The following is a 26,809-nucleotide window of genomic DNA, read 5'->3' as shown; positions in this document are numbered from 1 at the left end:
TTTATTTTGAGGCCAACACCGAAATGACTAATTTGAAATCTCAGCTTGGCTGAAAGGAGATAAAAATAGTCTCTTGGCTCTGCTGAGTCATCTGCTAATTTAAAGCACAGATCAGAGCAGCATCTGGGACCTGCAGCATCCAAGAGGCCACACCAAGCCCTCCAAAAACCTCAGCAATGGCTTTCATTCACCATCGCCACGGGTCGGGTAGGGCACAAGCAAGCCATAAAGCAAAACACAGTTTTCCAAATTCCACACACTGAGATATGGCAACTGAGGATGAGCCTTCGTGCTTCCTCACAGCCAGAAACCTTAAAGGAGAACTGCATGCAAGATGCAGGGATTCAGTGAAAGAGTGCAGTACCAAAGGGCTGTGCGGGCAGCAGGATGCTCCTGGAGCCTTCTGCTGAAATGCAGAGCTGTTCCTTTCTGTCGTGGGCAAGGATCAGCACATATGGCGAGTGCAGAGATGTAGAAATAGCAAAAACTTGGCAGCTCTGCTTGAGGAACAGCCTCTGCCTCCCCTTTTTTTTCAGTCTGAAAATGTCACTCTTCCCAGGAAGAAACCCCTGGGAGGGATGGCATGCTGGAATTCACAGTCACCGAGGAGCCTGGAGAAAAGAAGGCTGCAGGGTGACCTCATTGCAGCCTTTCAATACCTAAAGGGAGCCTACAGAGGGGAAGGGAATCAACTCTTTGAAAGGGTTAATATCTGCAGGACAAGGGGAAATGGTTTGAAGTTGAGGGAGGGCAGATTGAGGCTGGATGTCAGGGGGAAGCTGTTTGCTGTGAGAGCGGTGAGGTGCTGGAACAGCTGCCCAGAGAGGCTGTGGATCCCCGTCCATCCCTGGAGGTGTTCAAGGCCAGGCTGGATGGGGCCCTGGGCAGCCTGGGCTGCTGTGAGATGTGGAGGTTGGTGGCCCTGCCTGTGGCAGGGGGTTGGAGATCCGCGATCCTTGAGGTCCCTTCCAACCCTGGCCATTCTGTGATTCTATGAGGATGGAAAAGACCTCCAGACCCCAAATCCAACCCCAACCCATCCTCACTGACCACGTGCCACATCCCACGTTTCCACAACACCCCCAGAGGCAGTGCCACCTCCCTGGGCCGCCTATGCTGATGCATTAACCCTCTTTATGAGATTTTTTTTCCTAAATATCCAATGTCAGCCTCTCCTTCCCCCCCCCGCAGGTCATTTCTCCTCGTCCTATTGCTATTTATTAGGATTCCTGGGCCCTACACAACCCACCCAGCCTCAGAGCCATAGGGAGGGTCGATCTTAAAGCATTCTCACTGAGGGGGCCACGAAAAGTATTTCTGGAGAACGTGAGATGATCCGTTATGCACAGAACAGTGAGAACTGCCAGCGCTGGGGGCCACCACAGCTCGGGGGCCACGCTCAGCACACACCGTGCTGTTTACACGACATTTACGCGGTGTTTTTAGGCGGTCGGAGGGAATCCCTGACCCAACCCTGAGAGGTTTTGGGGGTTTCCACGTGCGCAGCACGCTGCTCACACAGCCCCAGCCCTGCTGCAAGGCACTGCCGTGCCCCCCACACGCTGCTCGCTCAGAGCAGCCGCTCAGAGCTGTGACTGACAGCCCAGAGCACGCTGCGAGCCTCACACCCACGAAGTTCCACGCAGCCACGTGGAAGACAACGAACACCCCCCATCCGTAACCCCCTCCACCCCCCCCACTGCTCAAAATGGCGGCCGCGCTCACAGCGCATGCGCAGGGCCGTACCACGACGGGCGGTGCGGGGGGGGCGGCGCGGAGCGGCCCACACAAAGGACAGCGGTGGGGGGGGAGCGGCGCGCGTGCGCGTTGCGCGTCCCTGGCAGCCAGGCGGGTCCCGGCCGGGCGGAGGCCGCGGCGAAGCCGGGGGCTCGCGTAGATGTGCAGCCCGGGGAGGGCGCCCCCTGGGCCGGCCCCGGCGGGGGACCTGCCGCCCGAGTGGGAGACGGACGACGAGCGTATGGCTTTTCTCTTCTCGGCTTTTAAGCAGAACCGCGAAGTGAACAGCACCGAGTGGGACAGCAAGATGGCCTTCTGGGTCGGGCTGGTGCTGGGCCGGGGCCGCCGCCGCGGTGCGGTTCGTACCTGTCTGCGAGAGCTGCAGAACGGCTTCGAGCGGCGGGGCAGCGTGCCGCTGGGCCTCGGCACCGTGCTGCGGGAGCTGCTCAGGTAGCGGGGCCGGGCGGTGGGCAGCAGCCTGGATCGGGGGTGGGGGGGGGGAGGGATGGGATCGATGGGAGAGCGGTGTGATGGGCTGGGGGTGCGGTGTGATGGGCTGAGGGGCGGCGAGGCGATGGGGCTGGGGATGGGGGTGAGAGCTGTGGGCTCAGGAGTGAAGCAGTGAGTTTGGGCTGCAGTGTGGGGAGATCCTGTGCCTGGAGTTGTCTCCCTGCGTCCGATAATTGAGCTGGGGAGAGTGGGGGGGGTCTACATAAGGGAGGGGATGCAGCTGGGGAGCTCTGTGCAATGGGGGCTTGAGGCATGGAACAGGTTGCCCAAGGAGGCTGTGGATGCCCATCCCTGGAGGCATTCAGGGCCAGGCTGGATGTGGCTCTGGGCAGCCTGGGCTGCTGGTTGGCGACCTGCACACAGCAGGGGGTTGGAACTGATGAGCATTGTGGTCCTCTGCAACCCAGGCCGTTCTATAATTCTATGGACGGGTACAGCCAGGAGCCCTAAGTGGGTACACAGACAGAGAGGGGCTTGGGGTGAAATGCAGGGCATGGCTAAGGGGCTGCTTCTGGAGGGTAGGAGGGGGCTGTGCCTGGAGTTGGGGCGCACCCCACAGTGGGGCTGTATGGGGGGCCCTTGTTATGTAGGTGGGCTGAGATATGGGGAGCTTTGTGCGTGCAGGGAAGGAGAGTTGTGTTGTGCCAGGCAGCGAGACGGGCTTGAGAGAATGTCAGCTATATCCATGGCAGGGGGAGTGCATTGAGGTGCTGGAGAAGCAGTGGGTGCAGGGGGACCTAAGGGTGCTGCCCCTGGAAGGGGTGGTTGTGCCCGTGAGTGCTAACCAAGCACGGGGGTTATGTAAGAGTGTGAAGAGGTTTTGCGCCATGCAAAGTAGGGGAGAACACAGAAAGGTCAGTGTGGGGTTGTGTAGGAGGGAGCTCTGTACGAGGTGGTGAAGCAGCACGTCAGGAGCTTGGGGTTTCCCAAAGGATGTGCACTGGGGCTGGCAGGAGCTGTGGGAGGGCAGTACCAAGGGAAGTGTTGCACTGGGAGAACTTGTAGGAGCAGGAAGGGACTCGGTGTTAAATGGGGTTACGTTCTGTCAGATGGTTGCTGTGATGAGTGGCTCTGATGGTGTATGGGGTTGCGTGGGCACGTGGGGATGTTTTGCACACTCATGCTTGCAATGAAGTGTTTTGTCTTGTGAAACTAGCCTGAGTCTGATACCCTGAAATATTCAAGGACAGCGGTGGTTAGCTGAATCCATGTGCAACATAACATTTCTCAGATACAGAGAGTTCCTTTCTTTTTTTGTTGTTGCAACTTAATGCACAAATGAAGCAGACATGAAATTTGCAACTGAACTTCCTCATCAGGTTCTCTGTTCAGTGCCCCAGTGGTTTCAAGTAACAGAACACAGAAACTGTGAGCCTGGAAGAAGCTGTTTTGTTTTGTTTTCTGTGCTGGCACCCATCCTTGCTGCTGGTGGAAGAGCTGACTGTATTCATTTCTGCATGCATGGCTTTTCTCTAGACGTGGCAAGATGCAGAGGGAGTCAGACTTCATGGCCAGTGTGGACAGCAGTTGGATCTCCTGGGGTGTGGGAGTCTTCATCCTGAAGCCCCTGAAGTGGACGCTCTCAAGTGTGCTGGGTGACAGCAAAGTACCTGAGGAGGAGGAAGTTCTGATTTATGTGGAGCTACTTCAGGTAAGTGCTGCTGAGTGTCTTCAGAAAAATAAAAGAGCAGTTTTAGGTGCTAGCAAGGAAGGTTTGGGGTTGAAAAAGGACCGCCTTCAGGCTTTCCTACACCTGAGGAGTACAGAAGCATATCTACGGGTGTTCCTCTAAACTAATGTGTTGACTTCTTGCTAACATCTAAGAAATGCGAGGGCAGGCTTGCTGTCTTGCCCAGGAAGACAAGAAGTGTGCTGTGAGACCTCTGGGTTTGGGTTGGTGCAAGTACAGTGTACAAGAGGAATTTGCAGCCTAAATTGAATAGTGCTGTGCTGGCAGTCAGGATCCTGGGGTCCTTTCTGTTGGTGGCTGTTAAAATGAGCACCAGGATTTACTGCTGCTGTGTGCAGGTGGCCTCTGGATGACTGGGGCTGGAAGAAATGCAAGAGCTCTTTGGATGCATGCCTTTATTTGTAGTTACTCTGATAGCATACAGTGTCTTTCCTCAGGGGTGGGTATTGCACACTCCTTTCAGAGGGGGGGTGTGTGTGGAAGGGGAAGCTTCAAAAGGTGTCTGAACATCACATGCCTTGATGCAGAGCTCAGGAGTTGATGGGAAGCGTTGTTTCTGTAGTTCCTCACTTTGAATGGGGAAAGCTTTTCCCTTGTTTACACAGGAAAATGACTCAATGAGTACAGCTCGTTGTGTGGATTAAAGAAAAGTTCATTTGGGGTTTAAACCCCTGGGGAGGAAAAATGTAGAAGCGCCCACCTGCTTGTATTGGAACAGTGTTATAGTTCTTTATGCCTCATTCTGCAGGTCAGCCTGACCCAAGCTGTGCCTAACTTTTTACCTTTGGTGTGAGAGGAAGAAGGTGCAGCTTGGCACCTAGAGCTAAAAAATAGCTGAGAGGAAACTGAACGCTGTCCTGTTTCCTTCCAGGAGAAAGCAGAGGAAGTTTATCGCCTGTATCAGAACTCTGTGCTTTCATCTCACCCCGTCGTTGCCCTCTCTGAGCTGCGTTCCCTCTGTGCTGGTGTTTGTCCAGATGAAAGAACATTCTATTTATTGCTGCTCCAGCTGCAAAAGGAAAAGAAAGTCACAATCCTGGAACAGAATGGAGAGAAGGTACAGGGTCAAGGTGACTGCTTTGGGGAGGTGTAATCCCTGTCTTATGTTTCATCTGGCTGGAAGGAACTTTGTTGGCCAAAGGTGTGCGATTTTTATTTGAGGAAAACAATTCTGTGCACTCCAACACCACAATCTGATAACAGATGAGATTCAGTTTTGTGTGCTGCCATCCAACATCTGTAATATTACCCATGTGGCTTACAGATTGGCAGATAATGCAGTTGGCAGCTGTTCCCAGCTACCCAAACTGAAATGGTTTCATGCTGCTGGAATGGGTGTTTCTCTCCTCATGCCCAGGCTCTCCTGTTTGCCAGCAGCAGCACAGAGCAGGCTTTGCTCTCCCCGTGTGCTGGCAGTGCTGGGCACTGTGGCTCTGTAGTGAAGAACCCAGAAGCATGATGCTGCCCCACGCTGTTCAAAGTACTGGGACAGCTTTATGTGATGGGCTGTTCATTAAGACAGGATTCCATCTAATTTAATATCAAACTTTGTGATGACTGGCATGGCTCCTGAGCTCTGTTACAAGACTCAAACAAAACCATGGGTGTAAAAGCATCTTTTCTTTCTGTTAGAATGAAAATATTTCCAGTGCAGGCACGAATGGTGGAGATGAGTGAATTGAGTGTGTGCTGCTGCTTTTCCTTTAGATAGTGAAGTTTGCCAGAGGACTTCATGCCAAAGTCTCTCCAATGAATGATGTGGACATCGGAGTCTATCAGCTGATGCAAAGTGAACAGCTGCTGTCACAGAAGGTGGAGTCCCTTTCCCAGGAAGCAGAGAAGTAATTTGGGGATGGGTGGTGGGAAGAACTTCCATGTGATGCAGAACTCTCCACCCCTGTTAGGTAGTTAAGAACAAAGCTGCCTTCTTGTTCTTTCCCATTTTTACACATAATATCTTCAGTAATGCAGTAGGGCAGGTTTTCTAGTCTTGTTTCTTGCCCCTATGAAAACTGTATGCAGTGAATGGATGTCAGAAGCTTTGCAATGATCTGAAATACTTCCAAGGGCTACTTGTGAAAAGCAGGCATGGCCTGAGGGCTGCTGTATCTGAAATACATGGGTACTTGGTCACTTGCTGTGTGTTAGAGCAAGGAAGTGAAGGTGGCTGCTAATTCTAAATTTTATTTATAAAAAAGAAACACAAACTACTGCTGCTTGCAAAGGAATAATATCTATCTATATATCTTTTTCTTATTGCATCTGTACAGATGTAAAGAAGATGCCCGGAATGCTTGTAGAGCTGGGAAAAAGCAACTGGTAAGTGATGGTCTATTTAGGAGGAGTAGGACATGCTGAATGCCTTGGGGCTGCTTCGTTACTACAGATGATGACCAGGTTTGGTGTGGTAAGGTTTATCTCAGGAGTGTGAAGAGTGTCTCTGTGGCCAAAGGTCTCCTGAGGGTGAAGATATGGCTTTGTCTGACCATGGTGATGTGGTGAAGAGAATGGGAACATCTAGTTCTTAAAACCAGCAGTTTTACGCGTGCCATGTTGTGCAGGGGTGATTATTCTGTTCCCTTTGAGTGCTGCCTGGTTTGTGATCCAGGTCTGTTTGTACCCAATGTCTGCAGGCACTGAGATGTCTGAAGTCCAAACGAAGGACGGAAAGGCGCATTGAGGAGCTTCATTCCAAGCTGGATGCAGTGCAGGGGATCTTGGATCGTATCTACGCTTCCCAGACTGACCAGATGGTAGAGTGTTCTGTTGGACTTCTCAGCCTAGCCCCATTCTTTCCCCTTGTGCTGCTTTACCTGTTCCTCTGCGTGCAAGCTAGCTGGTGAGGCTTTATCCTCTGCTCTAGGAAGCAGCAGCTCTGATATCAGAGCATTGCTCTGAGTGAAATGCTTCTGGCTCTTATTTTGTGTGTGAGCTTCTCTATGAGTGTCCTGCTTGAGCAGTGAGTCCTGAGAGGTGCTGCCAGTGTTTGCTTTTAGTTAACATTGTGCTTCTATTTCTTTTTCTTCCAGGTGTTTAATGCCTATCAGGCTGGTGTGGGTGCTTTGAAACTCTCTATGAAGGATGTCACTGTGGAGAAGGCAGAGAATCTGGTAGATCAGATACAAGAGGTACTGAAATAGGAACATATATAAATAAGAACTTAATGCATAATAAGCAGATTTGCCCAGCAAATTTGAAGCATCTGCTGTTGCTTGGTTTCTGCCTTGTGTATCATCAGAACGGATGGAGTTATTCTTGGTCTTTTCAGATCAGAAGGCAGAGGTATTCCAATAACTGTCTGTGTCTGGTGTTATGTAATTGCATTTGTTGCTGGCCACAGCACAACCTCTTCAGTTAGCAGTGTTGTGCAAGCATGCAACTCTCTTAGAAAATGTTTCTCTCCTGGAAATGAGAAGAAGAAGAAGAAGAGTGTATTCTGAACTAATGGAAGTGCAGGGAGCAATCTGCATAAGCTGATGTAGAAAACGGAGGAGAATTATTTCTTCAGTTCCATGTACTTAAGCGTAGTAACTTCAGCTGCTGAGCTGAAAGGCTGTTAAAATTTCCTAGATGAACTGTTTTCATCTGTCCCTTGCTTTGTTAGCATAAGGCTCGATGTAAGCTTGTTGCTTATGTGAAATAGCTACAACTGGAGGGATATCTTCCCTTCTCAGGTTTATTTCCTCTTGTAGCACTTACTAAATCATCTTCCACGTTACTGTTTTTACTATTGAGAAGTTTGGCATGTTGGACTTCTAAAAGCAGCAGGTATTAGTGCAAAAGAGGTCAACTACTGGTGTATTTATTACTTGCTGTTTCCACTTTTGGCATAGCTGGATTACAGGAAGACAAGAGTGACTTCAATTTTATACAAACTTTTTTTTTTTTTTTTTACTCCCTAGCTTTGTGATACTCAAGATGAAGTAGCCCAGACTCTGGCTGGAGCAGGGGTCAATGGTTTAGGTAAGTTCTGGGGCTCTCAGCTTCTGCTCGTGTCCCTGCCACTGCTGTTAGAGGGAGCTACGGCTCACCAGGAGCTCCTTATTACGAGTAATGAAGTGGTGGTGGGGAGCAATAACAATTCCATTAAGCTTCAATCCATCTGTGGAGGTGATACTTAATTCTGCCAGAAGCTCAATGTTTTCTTTCATTGGCAGAGATGGACTCCGAAGATCTGGAGAAGGAACTGGACAGCCTTCTTCAGGACTCAGCTAAGGAGCCTGTCCACCTTCACCCTGTGCCCCAAAAGGAGCCGGATTCTGGATTTGCAGGAGCCATTTCAGATGCTGAGCTTGAAGCTGAGTTGGAAAAGCTCTCTGTTTGTGATGAAGGTATGGATGTCAGCAGGCTGTGCTAATTACCCATTACCAAGGATCAGTTATAGGGTTAGGATTTTTGTTGCTGTTATGTTTGATTATCTATTCCTTCATCCTGATGGAAACTGATGACGTTATGTTGCAATTTTCTTTATAGATTTGGCACAAAATACTCCATCTGCTTCCTCTGAACCCCAAACAGCTCTGGGACTGAATCTCTAAAGACCTGACCGCATCCTGTTGCTGCAGTTTGACAAGTTGTCTTAAGGCTCCTTAACTAATGACTAAAACTTTGGGACAGAGGGGTCCTGGTCCCCTCTTCTTTGTGAAATCACTTTGCTAAGCAACAGGATCTCCTGCCATGACAATCCACTCTGGAACTGGCCCCAGCTGGTGTTTGTCATCTCTGTGCCAACATCTGCACTGGTCTGAATTTGACTTGCTGTCATCTCAAGTCACCTGCGACATCCAGGAACGCAGTTCACTACTCTGCCCAGTGGAGATAAACTCTCTCTGTCCATAACAGTGCTTGTTTTTTTGTTTTTTGGTTTTCTTTTTCTTTGCTGTGGCTCACGTTGAGAACCTGAGTTGCAGCAGCATTGCAGTTGCTCAACGTTTGGCTGTGTGGTTGTTTAGAACACTTGGCACATAGGTACTGCCCTTGACATAAGTTACCTGCAACGAGCTTCAGCTTCACCACCTGTTGGTAGTTCTGTCCCTCCCCTCTGTGTTCTGCACGGTTGTGGACAACTAGACACTGTAACAATTGTAGGAGGTGTTGCTGCTGCACTAGAGGGCAGCAATTGCAAGCACAAGACAAAAATAATTCCTCTTTCTGTAATGACACTAAGGCCTTAAAAGGGAGACCTGCAAAATATGTGAAGTTGAGGGAGTTGCTGGTGCTGAGGTCAGTGACAAAGCCTTGCAGTTGCTGTGATGCAACTTTCTGCTTTCTCTTACTTGAAATCTGAGCTGTCTGCTGCCTTTGTATCTTCCTTGTTGGCAGGGCAGCAGCAGGGTGATCTGCTTCCAGCTCTCCTGTGGAGTGATTTGGGGTGGGAGGGGGGAAGATGCATCATTTGCTCGTTTGGAGTTTCGTGTAACAGTCTTAACTGCTTGTGGTCTTGGTGTTGCAATTCCACAAGATGATGGGTTACCAGAAAGCCCCAAAATAAAACCCTGTATGTGTTTGTAATGCAAAAAAAACCGAAACAAAACAAAAAAAACAACCAAGCACAGCAAGTGAAGATGTTTTTGGAGGCTGGGAAGTGAAATCATTGCTTTTTTTTTTTTTTTTTCTTTTTTGCAGGTCACTTTTTTATGATATGTATGCACTTGGAAAAGCAGAAAGCCTGGTACTGCACATCAATAAATGAATTCCTTCAGGAGGAGAAGAGAAGGAGCGTGGGCTTTCTGCACGCCCTGTGCATGGCAGGGGAGCCCAGAGCTCTGTTGAGCTGTAGTCCTCTCTGCACCTCACCCTGACCTGGAATGTATTCAGTATTATCAGTGTCTGGTCGTGAGCTCTCTCCTGGCCCTGAGTCGCAGTGCTTGAGCCACGCGCTTGGCTGAGCAGCACCTGGGCCTGCAGTTGCTGTGCTACTGCCAAAGCAGCTTCAGGCCCGGAGGGCTGGGAGAGAAATCCTGGGCATCATCAGGGTGCTGCTTTGGCTTTGGTGTCCTTGTCTGAGCGCTGCAGGCCCTGCTGGAGCCCGCAGTCAGCCAGCAGCGTGCCCAGGCTGCACGTGAAACGAAGCTCTGTGTTCCTTTCTTTTGTAAGCCAATGGGAGAAAAACCACTGTTTTCTGCCTACATGTAATAAAGGGGAGAGGAAGAACCAGGGTCCCTCGTGCTTCTGTTTCCCTTCGCAGCCCGTTGCCGTGTTAGGACTGTTCTACTGCAAAGGTATGCTGAAAGCAAGGATGCATTCCTGGGCTTTGTGTCAGAGTTGTTCCTGTGTGAGACAACGCCTTCCAACCTATGTCTCAGAACAGTTATTATTGTCTAACGAACAGCAACTATGTGGATTTTGGTTTTTTTTTTTGTTGTTTTTTTGCCTAAAGGCAATGACTGAATGGAACACCTACCCTATCAGCCCTCCTTCCTGCTCTGCTAAGTGAAACAAGCCTTGAATTCACCAAGTCGAGTCGTTTCCTGCAGCCAGAGGTCGGAGCTGAGCAGGTGTGCTGATCCCTAGAGAGTATTTTTGCAGGGGGGGGGAAGGAAGGAGTCTCTTAGTCCTGTGCTCACTGTGTGTTGTCTGCAGCATCTCTGGAAGTTTCTAAACGACACGAGTAGTGCTTGTACTCCTCCTGTAGGAACTTAATGGGAAATAGAGCAGAGAATGACTGCTGGAGGAGCAAAGTCTGTAACCCATCAGACGGTGCTGGGGAAGAGTTAACACCCAAGCAGCTGCTGCTTTAAGTGGCTTGTCGTTTTCTTCCTTTGATGCAAAGAGGGGAATGTGATGGAGATGGCTGGGTGAGAAAATGAAATACAAGAAACAAAAGCTGGACTGCCACCCAACTGCAATCTTATCACACTCGAGTGCTGTATCAAACAGCACCTCACTCGATTCTCAGAAAAAATAGCAGCTGCTTAAGTGAGGAAACGTAGTGACTGTGTAGTGCATAATGCAGCAGCAGGAGACTGAAATTTGAGTTGTTTTCCTACAGCTGAAGAGCTACCAGCCCTTTCTCCACGAGGTGCGTGGCAGTGGAGGTGATGTTCTGGGTCCCACCACATCTTCCCCTTGCTGAGCCAGTTCTGAGCATCTCTTTCAGTGTAAGGATCAGATCCAGGTGTTTCTAAGCTCCTAAGGGGGGGGTCCTCAGACCATGGGTTTCCTGGGATGCCTTCACCTGAGCAAATGGTGAGCGCTCTGTCAACCTCAGATGGATTAAATGCTGCAGGACAGATCACCACCATCATTGTTCCCTTTTAGGCTGACAGAAGCATCCCACACCTTAGACATCTCTGTGTCCTGTACAGGGAATAGGAAAAAGTCACTTTGGGGAGCACAGGGGGCATCTGCATCCACCCTTGCATGGCATAATGCATCTCCGGGGAGCACAGGGGGCATCTGCATCCACCCTTGCATGGCATAACGCATCTCCAGGGAGCGCACCGCTGTCACAGAACCCTTAGAGTAAGAAGGGACCTCTGGGGGCCATCTAATCCAACTGCACTGAGACACCACAGCTCCATCAGGGCCTGATCCAGCCCTGTCCCGTGGTGTCAGGGCAGCTGGATGGGATCTTTCCCTCCGGTGCAGCCCTGGGAAGGAGGAAAGGAGCAGCGTTTCCACCGCCGCCAGGAGCGCAGAGCCGTGCGCCGGCGCTTGGTGCCATCTTGCTGCTGTCCCTGGCATAGGCACGAGCCCAGTGGAACTTATTAAAGGTTTAATTAGCTGTTTAATTAAACAAACCCTCACGAAAGAAACGCTGGGAACTGGAGCAGCTTCTTTCAGCTGTCACGGAGTGAGTGCACTGTTTGGTTTTGGAGTGAGCTGCTTCCTTGTGGGAAGAAGAATGATGCTCTCTTTCCATTTGTTCTTGGGCAGCTGGGATCGGGCAGAGCCTGAGTCACTGGTCAGCTTAATTAAATCACAGCATAGCTGAGCTGATGCTCGATACATTGGCTGCTGCTTTCTTCTGAAGTGTGTATGGCACAGGCAGAGGTCACTGAAATGCTCCCGGGGTGGTGAGTTAATGCTGAGCTGCCTGCTGGCTTTGTTACTTCAATCTGCAAGGGCTTTCGCTGCCCTTCTGTGGCTTCGCCAGTTTCCAGCACCGCACTTCTCTAAAGCAGGTCCCCATTTTTGCAGCTGCTCCAACTTGGGATGTTCTATGATTCTACAAAATGCCAACTGTGCAGCACTCGTGGCCAGGCAGCTGAGGACAGGAGGCAGCGACTGCTTTAGGGTCACACATCTGAGCCACGACTGCGTCCCTCTTATTCAGAGATCATACCAATAGATTCTTGCAGGCTACATTTCCATCCTGATTTGCACTGAAGAGCTTTCAGTCCCACTCGAATGCTTGCTGTTTAACCCCTAATTCCCAAGCAGCTCACCCTGTTAGCTGAGCACTGCCCTGCTGCTGATGAGCAGGGCAACTGGTGGGCAGAGCTAGATCACACCTGCATGAAACCCAGAGGCAATGAGAAGGAAGAGCAGACAGCAGAGGACATCTGCCTGCCAGAGCAAAGCAGAGCCTGGTTGATGCAAGAGGGGCTGAGGGGGGATCCTGCAGCAGATCAACACCAGAGAAAGAGCTCTGCAGCAGGAGAAAGGCTTGCAGCAAAGCCCTCACAGCTTGCTCCATGATCAGAGGTGAGTGCTGACTCTGTATGAATGATTGCAGAGAAAAGAAAGTGGGGTGAGAGGCAAGAGGATGAAACAAATGCTGTGCTGTCAGCAGGAGACTTGGGAGTGAGAGCATCCAGTGCTTTTCCCTGTGCTGGGTCACCTGGCTGAGTGTGAGGGCTGGGAGGACTGCACTCGGTGCTATGGAGCTGTCAGCAGGGCTTTGGATGCCGATGTTCAAGCTGTGAACTTGAACAGCTGTGAAATCCCTCAGTGGACTGGAGCAATGGAGCAATGGAGCAACCCATGGATGGCTTTTATTCCTCCGTGGAAGGTGGGCAGGACTCGATCAATGGCAGTGGGAAGAGCAGGGTGGAGGGAGAGACCCCCAGGTTTTCTCTCCGTGGCACAGCAGCTGCTTTACTGTTCCTTCTCATCCTCCTCACGCTCCTGGGCAACAGCCTGGTGTGTGTGGCTGTCATCAAGTTCAGACACCTACGCTCCAAGGTCACCAACTTCTTTGTTATCTCCTTGGCTGTGTCTGACCTCCTGGTGGCCGTGCTGGTGATGCCTTGGAGGGCTGCTGCTGAGGCGGTGGGGTTTTGGCCCTTTGGGGCTTTCTGTGACATCTGGGTGGCTTTTGACATCATGTGCTCCACAGCCTCTATCCTCAATTTGTGTATCATCAGCGTGGATCGCTACTGGGCCATCTCCAACCCTTTCTGCTACGAGAGGAGGATGACACCACGTGTGGCTTCTGCCATGGTTGGGATGGCGTGGCTGCTGTCTCTCCTCATCTCCTTCATCCCCGTGCGGCTGAGGTGGCACAAGGATCAACATCTCCTCTACCAGCAGGAGAACGTCACCCAGGAGAGCTGTGATTCTCACCTCAACAGGACTTACGCCATCTCATCTTCTCTCATCAGCTTCTACATCCCCGTTGCCATCATGATCGTGACCTACACCTGCATCTTCCGCATCGCCCAGCGGCGGATCCGCAGGATCTCCTCCTTGGAACACGCCCAGAGCTGTCACAGCATCGAGTGCCCTCACACAGCCAACCTGAGGAGCTCCTTCAAGAAAGAGACTAAGGTCCTCAAGACCCTCTCCATCATCGTGGGCGCCTTTGTCTTCTGCTGGCTGCCTTTCTTTGTGCTCAACTGCGTGGTGCCCTTTTGCGATCCTGACCAACACAAGCCTTGTGTCAGTGAGACCGTTTTCAGCACCTTTGTCTGGCTCGGGTGGGCCAACTCTTCCCTCAATCCCATCATCTACGCCTTCAATGCAGATTTCCGGAGGGCCTTCATCACCATCTTGGGCTGTGAATACCTTTGCCCCAACGACACGGTGGAGATGGTCAACTTCAGCAACGAGTTGGTCTCCTACCAGCACAGCACCTCGTGTCCAAGGGACGTGCTGACCCTCAGCCACCCCCATGCTGTTCTGCAGATGGAGAACAACGAGGTGTCCTCCGAGAAGCTTTCCCAGCTCTCCTCACACAGCAGCTGCCCTGCAGTGGTACAGGTGGAGTACGAAGCACAGAAGGTTGCACCGCTCACCTGCAATGCGCTGAACTGAGATGGTGGGAGCAGCGCGGTGGGATGGCGATGGATGGATGCAAGCAGGGGCTGCTGCAGCTGCCTGTTTTCTGAGGCCTTTGAGGGTAACGTGAACACTTCGTTCTAGCTGGGCAGGAGTTTGCATTGCTGACTGTGGAGTGATGTACTTATTTTCAGATGGCTCAAAGGATTCGGATGTTTGGTATTTTTTTTTCTTTTTCTTCTAACCTACAGCTTCAGACCCGGCCCAGGTGTGCAGCAGAAATCTGTGTGGCTGCCCTCTCTCTGACCCATAGGAAAACACTTTTTGCAAAAAGACAAAAACACAACGGCTCCAATTTCTCTTTCCTTTCGTCTGCAGAGAGATGAGGCTTTGTGCAAGCTGCCCTGCAGGCCATGGCATGCACACAGCCACCTTCCCAGAGCCCCGGGGCTGTGCTGGGCTGCAGCTTGTCCAGAGCACACTGCACACTGCAAGGTGCTCGCTGCTGAGGAGCTGGGTGTACTGTAGGATGAATGTGTCCCAACCCCAGGATGCTGAACCATTTGCTCAGAGTCTTTGGGAATGAACCCTTCAGGCTCCAGGAGGACAAAGCCAGGTTTTAGGGCACGGATATTGCTGTTCTGATCTTATTGCCCATGCCACTCTTCCACCAGCCACGTCCCCATCCTTTTTGCCATCTGTTTCTTTCCCCTTCTACTCCTTTCTGTCTCTAACTCATTAAGGATCCTTCCTGCCCTGCCTCATTTCAGTAGTCATGACTTCTAAAGCAGCACTCCTTGCTGAGCTGTGCTCTTTAATCAGCCCCTCCTGTGCACACTGGAGCTGTGGCAGTGAAGATCCCCAGCACCTGGCTGCTGCCTGGGACATGAAATGCATTCTGCTCCACCTTGCCTTCCATCTGAGACATCCTTTGCTTGCTGCGCAACAGGAGAGCCTTCCTCCTCCTCCTCCTCCTCCTGGTAAGAAAGCTGACTAATTACAGACTAACAGTAATTGCTAAATAGAGCCCAATTATAGCCGAGTTACAGCACAGCCAACATGAGAATGGAGCGGAGCTCATATTCCTGAGGTCAGTGCTTGGCTGTTCCTATGGGGCACTGCTGAGACTCACCTTGATGGCCACCTCCCTGCGTAGCAGTGATGGCAGAGGGACAACCGTAACCCAGCAGAGCTCGCTGCGTTGCTGCTAGCTTCTGTGACATGCAGAAGAAACAATGGAGCAGTTGATGGGAACCTTTGATGGCGGTGGGTTTTCTTTGTATAGTTGCTGTCTAGATGCCTGATCCATTTGATTTACTACTGGTTGCTTGCTGCTTCTCTCCATTCCCCTACAGCTTCACTGGGAGCCTCCTCCTCCCATCCCAAATCCTCCTCCTCCCATCCCAAATCCTCCTCCTTCTGCCCCAAGGCGGATTGCAGAATAACAGAGCAGTGGCCCCAATGCTCTGAGAGCCATTCTGTGCTGCTGGAGGTGTTGTGGGATCCCACTGGGATCTCATTACACTCTGGTTATACAAAGAGGGATCGTGAACCAGGCAGAGGCACCCAATTCCCTTTGGGCTCAAAAGCTGCTCCCCCAGTGTGGACACATTGCGACCAGGGGAGAAGGAGCAGAGCTTCCACCTTTCCAACGTGGCTGCAAACAGTGCTTAAAGGCAAGAAAGGATGCTCTGAGACCAGGAAAAGGGCTGTCCTGCTCTGTGCAATCACAAAACAAGGGATAGAGTGGGGCAGGGGCCCCAAATTGGTTTTATTTAATATAGATATCTATTTTTTTTCTGTGTTTAAGTGAATGCACGGAGTACAGAAGGGGCTGAGTGGTGCAGGCTGCGTGATTTTGCTTTGGCATCCAACGTCAGCTGCTCCCCTCATTGGGCAGAGGCTCCAGGTGGGGGATACGAAGGTCTGGGGGGGCTCAAAGGAACCTGGAAGGATCTCTTAAGAAATCACAGCTAATCGAAGAGGTAATTGCGAGCAATGTGAGCTCCGGGGAGCGTTAACCATGTGCTGCATAGAGCCAAGCCGCCATGGCATGGATCTCCTCTGCTCCTACAGATGGAACCAGGGCTGCAGTGGGTGCGGGGCTGCCTGGCTTGGTCTGGTTGGCCCCAAATTCAGGTTCCAGGTTTTCCTTGAGGGATACGAAAAGACGCCCAAAAACCCCCAGAGAGAGGAAACGTGCGCGATGTGGGAAATCACCGCGATTCGTCGGGTGTCGCGGCGAATCGCTGCGATTCGCTTACGCTATGGGGGGGGGGGGAGAGGGGGGCAAAGGCGCAAAGGACCCCCGGCGGTGCAACCCCTCCCCCCGCCCACGTGCACGGCTGCGCGTCCCCGCGGTTTCCGCACACGTGGCCGCCGCTTCCTGCGGGGCGAAGGGGAGGACGGGGGGGGGGGGTCGGGGGGAAGGGGGGGGGCGGTGCCCGACGGAAGGGGCCGGGACGGGCGCGGGAGCTGCGGAGGGGGCGGCTGCGGGGAGAGATCGGAGGGGCCGGAGGTATTTGGGAGGGGGGGGGGCGGTGACAGGTTATAGGGGCGCACGTAACCTCGCCCCATAGGGGTGTCGGGGGATCGGGGTGCAGCAGCAGGTTCGCACGCCGTGCTGGGTGCGCAGGGAGCGGAGCGGGGCGCAGCGGCTCGCACGTGGTGTGGAGGTGCAGCGGGGTTTGCCGAGGCCTCGGGTGCACGGGGTTGGGGTTTGCAGGGTTTGCGGGTTTGCAGGGGATTCGTGCAGCCGTCCTCAATGTCCCTGTCCTTCCCCAGGTCCCCCCTCCCCCCGGTGCCACCCTGGCGCTGCGCCCTATGGACGGCGTTTTTCTCTCTCCCAACGAGGATGAGTTCGTGGGGAGGATCGCGGAGGAGCTGGAGCAGTTCGTGCTGCAGGGGCAGCACCACAGGTAGGGGCACCGAAATGTCAGGACTTTGCTCTGCATCGGCCCTGCGGGGTTTCTTGGCGCTGCTGGGAGCGTTGGCAGCGTTTGCAGCCTGGCTGTGGAGTTGGGCACCGTGCTGCCATGCTCCCATCCTCCCTGGCCGTGTGTTTGCTGCATCGTTTTGCTTTGTCCAAACTTTGAGTTGGATCTCATTCCTGATCTCTGACAGCCCTCAGATGGCCCAAAACGGGGGGTTCAGCTGGGATGGGATTGCTTTGTTCAGAGATCCCATCAGCTGACATTGACCTTCAGCATTTGTTTGATTGCTTCTTTTGAACGTTTGCCAGGGATGGCACCGAGGCAGCTGTGAAATGGAATAAACCGTAACAGAAAACCCATCCGAGTGCCATGCATCCAGCACAGGGTTGGTTCAACCATTCGTATTTTAACTGCTGGCTTCTGCAGTGCAGTCAGACTGGAAGAAGAAGTTACAGCTTCATGGGATGAGGGCAGAAATGAGAGTCCTGGCTGTGGACGGAACGCATCTGCATGGAGAAGGCCTTTGGGCTCCTTAATACCTTTGGGCTTTAAGGCACAGATCTAAAGCCCTACACCTGGAGTGGCTTGGGGAATAAGAGCCAATAAATACTTGCTGCATTCTCCTTTTCCATCCTCTGCCTTCCCAGGGTGCTCCTGTTCCCCCCTCTGTCCAGCCGCCTCCGCTACTTGATCCATAGGACTGTGGAGAACGTGGATTTGCTGAGCAGCTTTTCGGTTGGGGAAGGATGGAGGAGGAGGACGGTCATCTGCCACTCAGCCGTGAGGTTTGTGATGGTTTGTGGGGCTCTGGGGTTGTTGTTCCACCTTTGAAAGATGGCATCTGTTATTCATAGTGTTAAGGGAGCGGGGAGCATGGAATGGCTGAGGTTGGAAGGGACCTCAAGGATCACGAAGCTCCAACCCCCCACTGCAGGCAGGGCCACCAACCTCCACATCTCACAGCAGCCCAGGCTGCCCAGGGCCCCATCCAGCCTTGCCTTGAGCACCTCCAGGGATGGACGGGGATCCACAGCCTCTCTGGGCAGCTGTTCCAGCACCTCACTGCTCTCATAGGAAAGAACTTGTTAGAATTAAGAATAGCAATACTTACAGCCCTAAGGAGCTCTATAAATGATGGGGTGCAGCATCACTGATGATGGAAAAAAAGCATTTCTGTGTAACCTTATACTCTTGTGTCAGGACAGAGATGAGCTGAGGGAATAATTGTGTCCTTTGGTTGGGTAAGTTGCCATGTGGGGTGTTTCTGTTCCTTATTCTGAATGGGTAAGGTTGGAATGTTAATATATCAGAGTAGGCTGTAGGTGTCCTAACAGAAGAACACAGAAGATCCCAGCAGAATTCAGGCATGAACTCGTGTTGACCTATTAAACATAACGAAAAACAGAGCCTCAGTGCTTTGGCCAACACACAGCTCCTGCATTTCCCTCTCTGTTCTGCACACGTTCTGCTTCTCCTGCTCACACCTCGCTGTTTTCTGCCCCCAGGATTCCCAGTGAGACCAGTGAGCAAAACCCAGCTGCCTCCGCACCGCGACCGCCCCGACCCACACAGCCATGGGGCCGTGGGACACGGGGGGCCCGGCTGAGGCACGGCGGGGATGGGCATGGGGACACATCCCGAGCCTGTGTGGGGTCAGGCAGGATCAAGAGGCCGCCCCGGAGGAAGCCTGATAAAGCCCTGTATGTCCCCAAGGCGATGCGTAAGAAGGCGGAATGGGGGGAACAGGAGGTGGGCGCCGATGGGGCGCGAGAAAGGGAGATCTGCCCCAAAGCTGCACTCGAGGGGGAGGCTGAAGGCAGCCCCGAACCCAGCGCAGCCATCGGTGGTGTCTGTTTGGTGCTTGATGAGCAGCACGAGGCTGGGGAGGAGTCGGGAAAAAGCAATGATGGCACAAATGGCGACTGTCCTCCACGCTGCACCGATGTCCCCTTCTTAGAGAGCAGCAGCAGTTCCTCTGGGCAGCACAGTCAGGATAAGGACTGTTCAGATTCCCTCTCTTCTATACCCAATGAAAACCCAGCTGAGCCAGAAGAGCAGAGCAAGAGCTGTGACAACGCCGTTGGACCGGAAGGCAGCGAGACTCCGTGCCAAGACCAAAAGAGCCACGATAATGACGTTCTGGGGTCCAGCAAGAGCTCCCATCTATTGGGGGAGCGCTGCTCTGATGCCACGTTGGTGCTGGAAAACCAAGAGAGGAGCTGTGCCGTGAGCCTGGAGAGCAGTGGGAACGTCTCAGTGCAAGGCGAGGATGTGGTGAGGCCAGAGTTGGAGCTGGGCGAGGGTCCCTGTGGACCAGAAGGTGAAGATCAGGAGAACTTCAGCGGCGCCCAAGAAGAGCCCACCCAACACCAGACCCCATCGGAAGCACGTGGTGAGGCTCTGCTTGTGTCTGAGCCCATCGGTGGGGCTGGTCCATTGGGTCCCAGTGAGCAGGAGGAGCACAGGGTGGACGTGCCCGTGGTCAAGGATGGGGCCAGGGAGCCCGTGGGCTTGGCTGATGCTTTACAGCGTGAGCTGCGGTTGTCCAAAGGGGACCAAGAGGAGAATGTGGCCACCCAGAGCCGGGAGCTCGCCTTCGAGGATGACTGCACTGCAGAGCTCCTGCAGGAGGTAATGCCTGCCGTGGGCACTGCCTTTGGGTTACTTTGGGGTTAAGAGGGCGTTCAGGGGTTGTCCCCAAAGGGAGACATCAGTGTCGGGCTCTGTAGTTGTCTGCTCAACCTGTTGGACCCTCCATGGGTTGGAGGGACCGAGGTGGGACCCTGCAGGATGGCTGTTGGCCATGAAGTCCCATCTGATGGGTGCCCAGCGTGAGCTCTCAGTCTGTTACCTGCAGCGTGTTGCCTGTGTTTGGGTGTTGCATCGAGTCAGGATGCTCAGCACTGGGAGCACTTGATAGGAGCATTGTCCTGGTGGTTCCACCACCATCCTCTTGGTCTTTGAGTCTTTGCTGTGATGATAACTCTTTTTTTTTTTTTTTTTTTTTTTTTTTTTTTTTCTTTTTCCTGTACTGTTCCCAGATCGTGGGTCATCTCACCGTGAAGGACATCAGCATCGAGAGGATCACGCTGGATTATTCCAGCTATGGTGACACGCAGGTCCACGAGGGGGATTTTGGGCACATAACCGAAATCTACGACTTCTCCCCATCACTGAAAACGGAGCACCTGATGGAAGTGTTCTCAGATTTCCAGTGAGTGCCTTTTTGAGAGGCATAAAACGAGCAGTATTCAGAGCTGAGTGCACCACAAGGTGTGATGATGTGTGCTGGATTTTACCCTACCTCTGTGCTCTTACTCCTCATGCTCCATGCTTTGAAGGATGTTTTCCTGCAGTTTGTGACTGGAGGTGTTCTTTGAAGCTCTGTTAAGCACAGTGCTGCCTACCTGCAGAGTTATTTGTGCTGCTCTGGCTTCATTGGGAGCCTCTACCTGCTCCATAGGAGCCTCTTTGCTCTCAGGTCCCAGTGCCTGTGTTGGAATTGCACGCTTACATAAAGTGCAATGTAAAAAGAAAATAAAGGGTCCAATCCTGCTGCATGAGATAAGATGTATTATGTAAACATAGGGAGCAGACAGCATTGTGCTGGAGGGGTGACTTTGGATTAGCAGTGGGATCAGAGCAAGGTTCTGCCCTATGGGGCGGTCAGTGGGCTCATACAGCTCTCCATGGGGCTTGGATTCACTGGGAGTGCTCATCCCCTGTGCTGAAAAGCACAGTTTGCATTCTAAATGTTGTCAGTGTTTCCTCTTATATGTTTTCCCTTCCCTTTGCTGTGAGAGTGGAGCTGAGCTGCAAATTGACAGATCTAATTTGAGCGCTCGATCGTGGTTTTTATTTCCCCTGCTGCAGGGAAAATCTTTGATCTCCTCACTTCCCAGCTCTCATTTTCCACTGACACTTTATTAAATAGATTTCTGCTTCGGTCTTTTCATCCAAAGCTTTGCAAACCACTCTGTAAACGAGTTCTGCTTTTCATTGCAAGTGGCTGAGCACTCAGGTAGTGCTTATAGGGCGCTGCGTGCACGGCAGTATTGCAAGACAGCCCACGAAATAGAGGCTGCTTGTTGGCCAAGAGCTTCTTTAGGGGAAAAAGAGTCCTTGGGGGAATCACAGACTGTGATTGGATTTAGTTCTGATCCTTTCCCCTCTTTGTGAAATGGGTGCACTGCTCGGATGGCAGCACCAAATACTTGGAAACTCAACGTGGCGGTGGACTTCACTCGGGTGGCTTTTGCTTCCTATTAACCAATACTCTTGTATTGTTTTTTTTTTTTCATTGTAGTGAGAGTGGCTTCAAAATCCAATGGGTGGACGACACGCACGCCCTGGGGATCTTCTCCAGCCTGTCTGCAGGTGGGGAGCTGTGGGGCTCCTGGGCACAAGTTCTGCTTCCCCACACCTTGCTGCTTTGCACATCAAACTTGAGTGTCTGTAAGGCGTGTAGCGTGGTAGCTCTGCTTTGCAAGATGAACAGGTTTTTAATTGGCTTGGGTAATTAGCAGGGCACCTGTTGTATGGTGAGCTGTGCGTTGCAGGAAATGGTTTTGTCATTTCAGTTTTTATCGTGGAGTGGCTTGAGATTGGGAGGACCTGTAAAGGCATCTGGTCCAACTCCCCTGCAGTGAACAGGGGCACCTGCAGCTCCAAGTGCTCAGAGCCCCATCCAGCCTAACCTTGGGTGTCCCCAGGGACAGGGCGTCCACCATCCATCCGGGCAACCCTTGGCAGTGCTCTGCAGAATAGATCATTAAGGTCACAAATGACCTCTAAGATCATTGAGTCAGCTGTCAGCCCCTCCCCACCGTGCCCAGAGAACCATTGAGGTTGGGAAAGACTTCCACCATCCTCAAGTCCAACCATCAACCCATCACCACGCACAGCCTGAGCGCTCACACTCTGCTCTTGGGATCTGTTCCTAATTATCAGTGTGGTCTTTAGAATTCATGTTTCCTTAGAGCTCTTCCTGCCCAAGGAATGGGTGATGTAAGGTGGAGGTGAGCCCTGAGATGAGTTGCCTTCAGCAGCTCGTGGGTTGTGCAGCACTGTGGTACCGTGGGCTGGGTTTTGTGTGATGAAGGCTACCACCAATCCCCTACTGCTGACTTTGTCCTCTGTTCTTTGAAGCATCTCAAGCCCTGGGGCGGCGTTACCCTTCATTGAAGATCCGACCACTGATCCATGCAACAAAGCAGTCTAAAATTAAGGCACTTCAGCGACCAAGTAAGATGATAAACATACATATATATACATATATATATATACACTACTATTTTTTAGTTGCCTGTTCTGTGTCCTGGGTGGTCAGTCTCACAGTGACACTTTAAATGGGGAACTACTTATTGCATACCAGTATTCCTTTTTTAACAGCTTTATTGGCTGCAGCAGGGCAGTATTTGCACCCAGCCTGTTACCTTACATCTTCCTATGCCAGTAATGCTGCTTGTTGCTCTGACAGCCAAAATAGCTGCAGATGGGGGCACGGGTGAACGTGAATATGTCAAACATTTGCCCAAAAAGCTCTGCCCTACTCTGCACAATTAAAGACAAACCCCAGAACAGTTATTTTGTGGTTGGCATAATTTTATTCAGTATCAGGTGAAGAGGAAATGGTTAAGCTTAGCCATTAACATTGGTTTATTTAGTTGATTGCCTTTTAAAATCATACTGTAATCAGGTATACTTGCCACAGTAAAGAAATGCCATGAATCTTGTAGCAGAGAGACTGATGAAGGTACAGCTGTAGTCACTGCACTGAAACAGATGTCAGTATGAGTGATTCAAAGGGACACTGTCACAGTTAGAAGTTCCTGAGCTGGATTCAATGTGAAAGAAGTGGTTTCCTTTCACACTTCTCACCTGTTCTCATTCAAATTCTCCTTATGTACCCTGCTGGCAGGAGTGGGAATCAGCTTATAAGCTCCAGCCACATACAAACCTTGCACTCACTTCAAGTGCCATTTATTTCCAAATGCAGGTTTGGATCTCAATTAGCTGACAGTGTCTCCTTTTTTTTTTTTTAATTATCATCTTTTAACAGCTTTTTAAAGAAAGATTGGCAGTTCCATTGTCCAAGCTGTGATGCTCTGAGCCTGCCCCTTTTCCCTTAAGCTGCTGCTAGGCTGCCTTTAGGAATAACATTTCTGAAAAAGCAAGCAAAAGCCCACTTGGCTAACTGGATAATAATTTGCAAACAGTTGCTGATAAATGATCAGATAGCAGCCAAGTCCAGGTTAGTTTGGACTTGGTAAGGGTCTGGTGTATTGCTTTATTGAGGGTGAAACTGTAGCAAGCCAGACGTGTGGTAGGAACTGGAGCTCGCTGCTCCCTCCTGGCCAGTTTTTTCCTAAAGCATCTGATAGATTTAACAGTTAAAACAATAAAAATAAAAAAAAAAAAAAACAGGTATTTTTCCCTTGGTGCTTTTTGAGGATGGAGGCTGTTGGTTTTGGTGAGCTGATGCTGAGATGAAATCTCTCTCTGTGTGGCCCTGTGGGTTGTTCTCAGAGAAAGGAATGCAGTGTTCCTGGAGCACTGCACAGTCATAGAACCTTAAACACACGTTAGGGTTGGAAATGACCTCTAAGGTCACGTCAACCAACCCATCCCCATAGAATCATTGAGGTTGGAAGGGACCACGGAGACCAGCAGGTCCAACCATCGTGGACCATTAGAGGACCAGAGCTTCTTCATATCCAAATATTGTCACTGTTGCACAAAAGCTATTGTACAAAATCTGAAGGAAAGCCTTTCCAAAAGAACCAGCAACTTGCTCTGTAGGAGTGGGATGGTTTGCTCACAGTACTGCTCATCCCAAAGGAACTCAGAAAATAGACACCTGCTCTTGTGTCCTGCACTTAAGCCATAAGACTCCTGAGTAACCTCCAGCTTCACCATTTTCACCCTTTTTCACCCAGAACTCCTTCAGCTTGCCAAAGAGAGACCCCAGACTGACACAGTGGTGGCAAGAAGGTTGGTGACCCGAGCCCTGGGGCTGAAGCACCAGCAGCAGAGCAGCTCTGGCCCTGAAGGGCTCCTGCCAGAAGGTTTGGACCAAGAGGAGTGAACCACCTCCACTCAAAAAAACCATGTGTAGCTGAGCGTGGCTGTGATATTAAACTGCATGCAGAACAGTGAGTTGCCATGGGGATGTTCTCTTTGCTTTCTGAGTTGAGGAGGGAAAAAGTTGAATGAGATGTTGAGCTCCAGAGCCCTGCAGTTTGCTCTTTGTGCTGGAGAACACCGTGCCCTGCTCTCTTCCAAAGCATCTGTACTCTCTGCAGCACGTAAGGAAGCGTTACTTTATGTTAAAGCCCACTAGGAATTGTTAGGAGTGCACCAGGGTGAGGGAAGGGCGTCTCACTGGCCAACATTCAGTCGGAGCAGAGCATCTGTAGGAGTCAGAAACTCTGTTCAGTGTTTACTCTGTTGTCATATTGTTGTTAAAATATCCCCCAGTAGTGACAGGCATTGAGGTTCAGGGTTTCTTCCTCGTTTAAAAGAAGCCTGCCCGTGTTGTTCTGTTAGAAAGCAAAGTTATTTGTTCCTTAGGAGAAGCAAACCAGAACTCAACAGTAGCTCAACTCGCACAGAGCCCAATGGCAAGGGATGCTCCAAGAGACACCTTGAGTTGCAGCAGCAGCAATAGAGCATCCCCCAGGCTCTGCTTTAGCTGCACTGTCCTGCATCTTGAGAACAAAATGGACTTTTCCAACTTCCAGTGGGCTGAAAACCTCTCCTCTGTGTCAACATCTTGGATATAAGAAATACTCCAATAGGCGTTAGCAAGAATCGTTAAGCCTCACAACATCCCTGTGAGGTAGGCTTGTGGGTTGATCCCTGTGGATTGAGATGGTTAATTGGCATTATTCCGTTAGTTCTAGCTGCGTGTAGAAGCCTTCTCTACAAACACAGAGGGAGAAGGAAACTTCAGTACCAGAAATTGTGAACAAAGCCCTAAGCTGATGGGGAGTAGAAATATAAAGTAGGATTTAAAAACATATATATGTTTTTTTTCTGGGTGAAACATTTTATTCAAGTAGCTGTGTTGGAAAATCTGTAGCAACGTGTGTCCTCAAACAAACAGAGGAGCACACTTAGCACCATTGTGAACTGACTAAGTGTAAAAAAGAAATCCTCAGAGCCAACTGAGGCGGTCAGCGCATCCCCAGCGACGCAAGCCACGAAGTTACCTCTGTAAGGGACAGGGGTACAATGCCTTAACTGAATTCATCTTTTAAGAGTGAATATCCAGCTCAGCAGGTAACGTGTAGATGGATGTAGGGGCTGCTGGGTGAATTGCTCACTGTGCAGTGGGAAGCAACAATCCTGTGGACTCATCACGGCTGCTGGGTGGTGGTGGAGCTCTGCTGCACGTGTAGGCAGAGTTCTGCATTTGCTGCTCCGTTGGTTCTGGGAGTTGGTTGTTGAATGCAAGAGTTTGGCTGTGGTATTAAATTATGCTTTAGACTGTTCTGCTCAGAAAGAACGCCTCAATGTTGTTTTCTTTCCTGTGTTTCTTTGCTAAAATGGAGCAGTGGCAGCAGTGCTGAGGACAAGCATCATCACAAATGGAAGAATATGCGTCAGTGGTGCTTCAGCTCAAGCTTAAAAGTACCAAAATTTGAAGAAAATGAATGGTAAAGACCCGTTGAGGTTGTTGATACCCAACCAAAGGCAAACTGTGCTCACTGCAGCCCAGAGCTGTGTACACACATAAAGATGGTGGGGGAAGGTTGGAGCCCGGTAGAGTTCGAAAGCCTGCTCCCAACACCCTCGGCAGCGGGGATGGGATTTACAAGAGGTGGTCCAAGCATTTACACTGGGAAGGAAAGCAGCTTTAGAAAATAATTTACCTTGCTAATTTAGAGTTTGATTGCTTGCTTGATTTTTGTCTTGGCGCAGTGGTTGGGGAAATCACCGCAGCGGGGAGCCTCGCTTCTTAAATAGTGGGATGGGAGGCAGTGCTGCTCTATCGGGTGGACACTTTGTTGTTTGTGAGTCCACTGAAGTGATCAAACTTCTGTTCCGTTTCGTCGCTGAAGGAGCCACCTGGTGAGCCCAGAGAACACAGGGGTTAGGGAAGTAGTAGGCAAGAGAAGAGGTCAGCATGTTGTGGAATTGGGGCATTGCACAACCGGAGCAAGGTGCTACAACATGGCCTCAAAGCAATCTCTTAGAAGAGCAAGGAAGTTCGTGGCTAATTAATTTAAGCATTAATTAAGCCTTGCCGTAATTGGAACAGCCAAAGAGTCTTGAGTCTAATTGATGTGTTTGGGAGACTTGGCTACAACCTATCCTCAGTTTTCTGCTAACCTTTGTCAAACGGTTGGACTGGATGATCTTTTAGGTCTTTTCCAACCTTGTTGATTCTATGATTCTATGATTCTATGACTATCATGACTGTGAAATGGTCTCCCTGAGGATGATGGTAAGTGGGGGCTCTGTTTTGCTCTTAAATAGAGGCCCTGGCCTCACTTTTTGCTAGTTTGGAGACAAAAGCTAAACGCATTTTTAAGTAAAAGTATTTTCAAGCTCAGCTGGAGAGCTCATCCAGCACTTCAGTGCTCTTTGTCCAACTGGAGTGGGTTTGGCTTTTCGAACTAGGTCATAAGCTGTAATATGAGATGAGTATTTTCTTCAGAAAAGCAACAAACTAATAAAAAAAAAAAAAACAAAACAGTAAAAACATTCCTTGAGGAACTTCAGCCAACCATGGAAACTGGCTTTGCCATGGGCTTTATTTGGAAGTTGA

General features: G+C 50.9%; 4 protein-coding genes across 7 annotated transcripts in view; 3 read left to right on the top strand and 1 right to left on the bottom strand.

Annotated features, from left to right (window-relative positions):
• The first annotated feature begins 1,788 nt into the window (after positions 1-1,788).
• CHMP7 (charged multivesicular body protein 7) lies at positions 1,789-10,090 on the top strand. Of its 2 annotated transcripts, XR_014887945.1 has the most exons (11): positions 1,789-2,187; positions 3,724-3,898; positions 4,809-4,994; positions 5,645-5,778; positions 6,208-6,256; positions 6,571-6,690; positions 6,967-7,065; positions 7,840-7,900; positions 8,095-8,268; positions 8,411-9,160; positions 9,563-10,090. XR_014887945.1 is itself a non-coding variant. In XM_085242717.1 (10 exons), the coding sequence occupies exons 1-10, from the start codon at positions 1,898-1,900 to the stop codon at positions 8,473-8,475; spliced, it is 1,353 nt and encodes a 450-aa protein (XP_085098843.1). In that variant the 5' UTR covers positions 1,789-1,897; the 3' UTR covers positions 8,476-9,459. The 2 variants fall into 2 exon arrangements, 1 of the variants encoding a protein (XP_085098843.1); XM_085242717.1 differs by lacking the exon at positions 9,563-10,090 and having other exon boundaries at positions 8,411-9,459.
• Positions 10,091-10,238: 148 nt separating this feature from the next.
• Positions 10,239-16,373, top strand: LOC100543336 (D(1) dopamine receptor-like). 2 transcript variants are annotated; one of them, XM_085242718.1, is made up of 3 exons: positions 10,239-10,434; positions 10,929-16,086; positions 16,178-16,373. In XM_085242718.1, exon 2 carries the CDS (start codon positions 12,854-12,856, stop codon positions 14,135-14,137), a length of 1,284 nt encoding a protein of 427 aa, XP_085098844.1. In that variant the 5' UTR covers positions 10,239-10,434; positions 10,929-12,853; the 3' UTR covers positions 14,138-16,086; positions 16,178-16,373. The 2 variants fall into 2 exon arrangements, with proteins under 2 accessions (XP_085098844.1, XP_085098845.1); XM_085242719.1 differs by lacking the exon at positions 16,178-16,373 and having other exon boundaries at positions 10,929-13,762; positions 13,848-14,125.
• A 192-nt stretch (positions 16,374-16,565) lies between these two features.
• R3HCC1 (R3H domain and coiled-coil containing 1) lies at positions 16,566-24,192 on the top strand. Its single transcript, XM_085242716.1, has 8 exons — positions 16,566-16,619; positions 16,886-17,019; positions 17,682-17,819; positions 18,540-19,665; positions 20,076-20,248; positions 21,341-21,411; positions 22,183-22,278; positions 23,973-24,192. The coding sequence occupies exons 2-8, from the start codon at positions 16,925-16,927 to the stop codon at positions 24,119-24,121; spliced, it is 1,848 nt and encodes a 615-aa protein (XP_085098842.1). The 5' UTR covers positions 16,566-16,619; positions 16,886-16,924; the 3' UTR covers positions 24,122-24,192.
• The window catches only part of LOXL2 (lysyl oxidase like 2), a 37,078-nt gene continuing 32,886 nt past the window's right edge, over positions 22,618-26,809 (bottom strand). For both annotated transcript variants that reach the window (XM_085242713.1, XM_085242714.1), the window contains exon 14: positions 22,618-26,106. In XM_085242713.1, the coding sequence (XP_085098839.1) occupies positions 26,027-26,106 (80 nt within the window). In that variant the 3' untranslated portion in view covers positions 22,618-26,026. The remainder of the gene's footprint in view (positions 26,107-26,809) is intronic.

The sequence above is a fragment of the Meleagris gallopavo genome, chromosome 24, assembly GCF_905368555.1.
Source record: "Meleagris gallopavo chromosome 24, MGAL_WU_HG_1.1, whole genome shotgun sequence".
Classification (NCBI taxonomy): domain Eukaryota; kingdom Metazoa; phylum Chordata; class Aves; order Galliformes; family Phasianidae; genus Meleagris; species Meleagris gallopavo.
Note: the sequence above shows the minus strand (reverse complement) of the source record. Positions and strands in the feature narration are given on the sequence as shown.

Bases quoted from the DNA above. Each gene is read 5' to 3' on its own strand.
- CHMP7 (XM_085242717.1), top strand. From the start codon at position 1,898: ATGTGCAGCCCGGGGAGGGCGCCCCCTGGGCCGGCCCCGGCGGGGGAC. The intron at 3,899-4,808 runs GTAAGTGCTGCT...GTTTCCTTCCAG, and splicing joins TTTATGTGGAGCTACTTCAG to GAGAAAGCAGAGGAAGTTTA. The intron at 7,901-8,094 runs GTAAGTTCTGGG...TTTCATTGGCAG, and splicing joins AGCAGGGGTCAATGGTTTAG to AGATGGACTCCGAAGATCTG.
- LOC100543336 (XM_085242718.1), top strand. From the start codon at position 12,854: ATGGAGCAACCCATGGATGGCTTTTATTCCTCCGTGGAAGGTGGGCAG.
- R3HCC1 (XM_085242716.1), top strand. From the start codon at position 16,925: ATGGACGGCGTTTTTCTCTCTCCCAACGAGGATGAGTTCGTGGGGAGG. The intron at 17,020-17,681 runs GTAGGGGCACCG...CTGCCTTCCCAG, and splicing joins CTGCAGGGGCAGCACCACAG to GGTGCTCCTGTTCCCCCCTC. The intron at 22,279-23,972 runs GTAAGATGATAA...TTTTTCACCCAG, and splicing joins TAAGGCACTTCAGCGACCAA to AACTCCTTCAGCTTGCCAAA.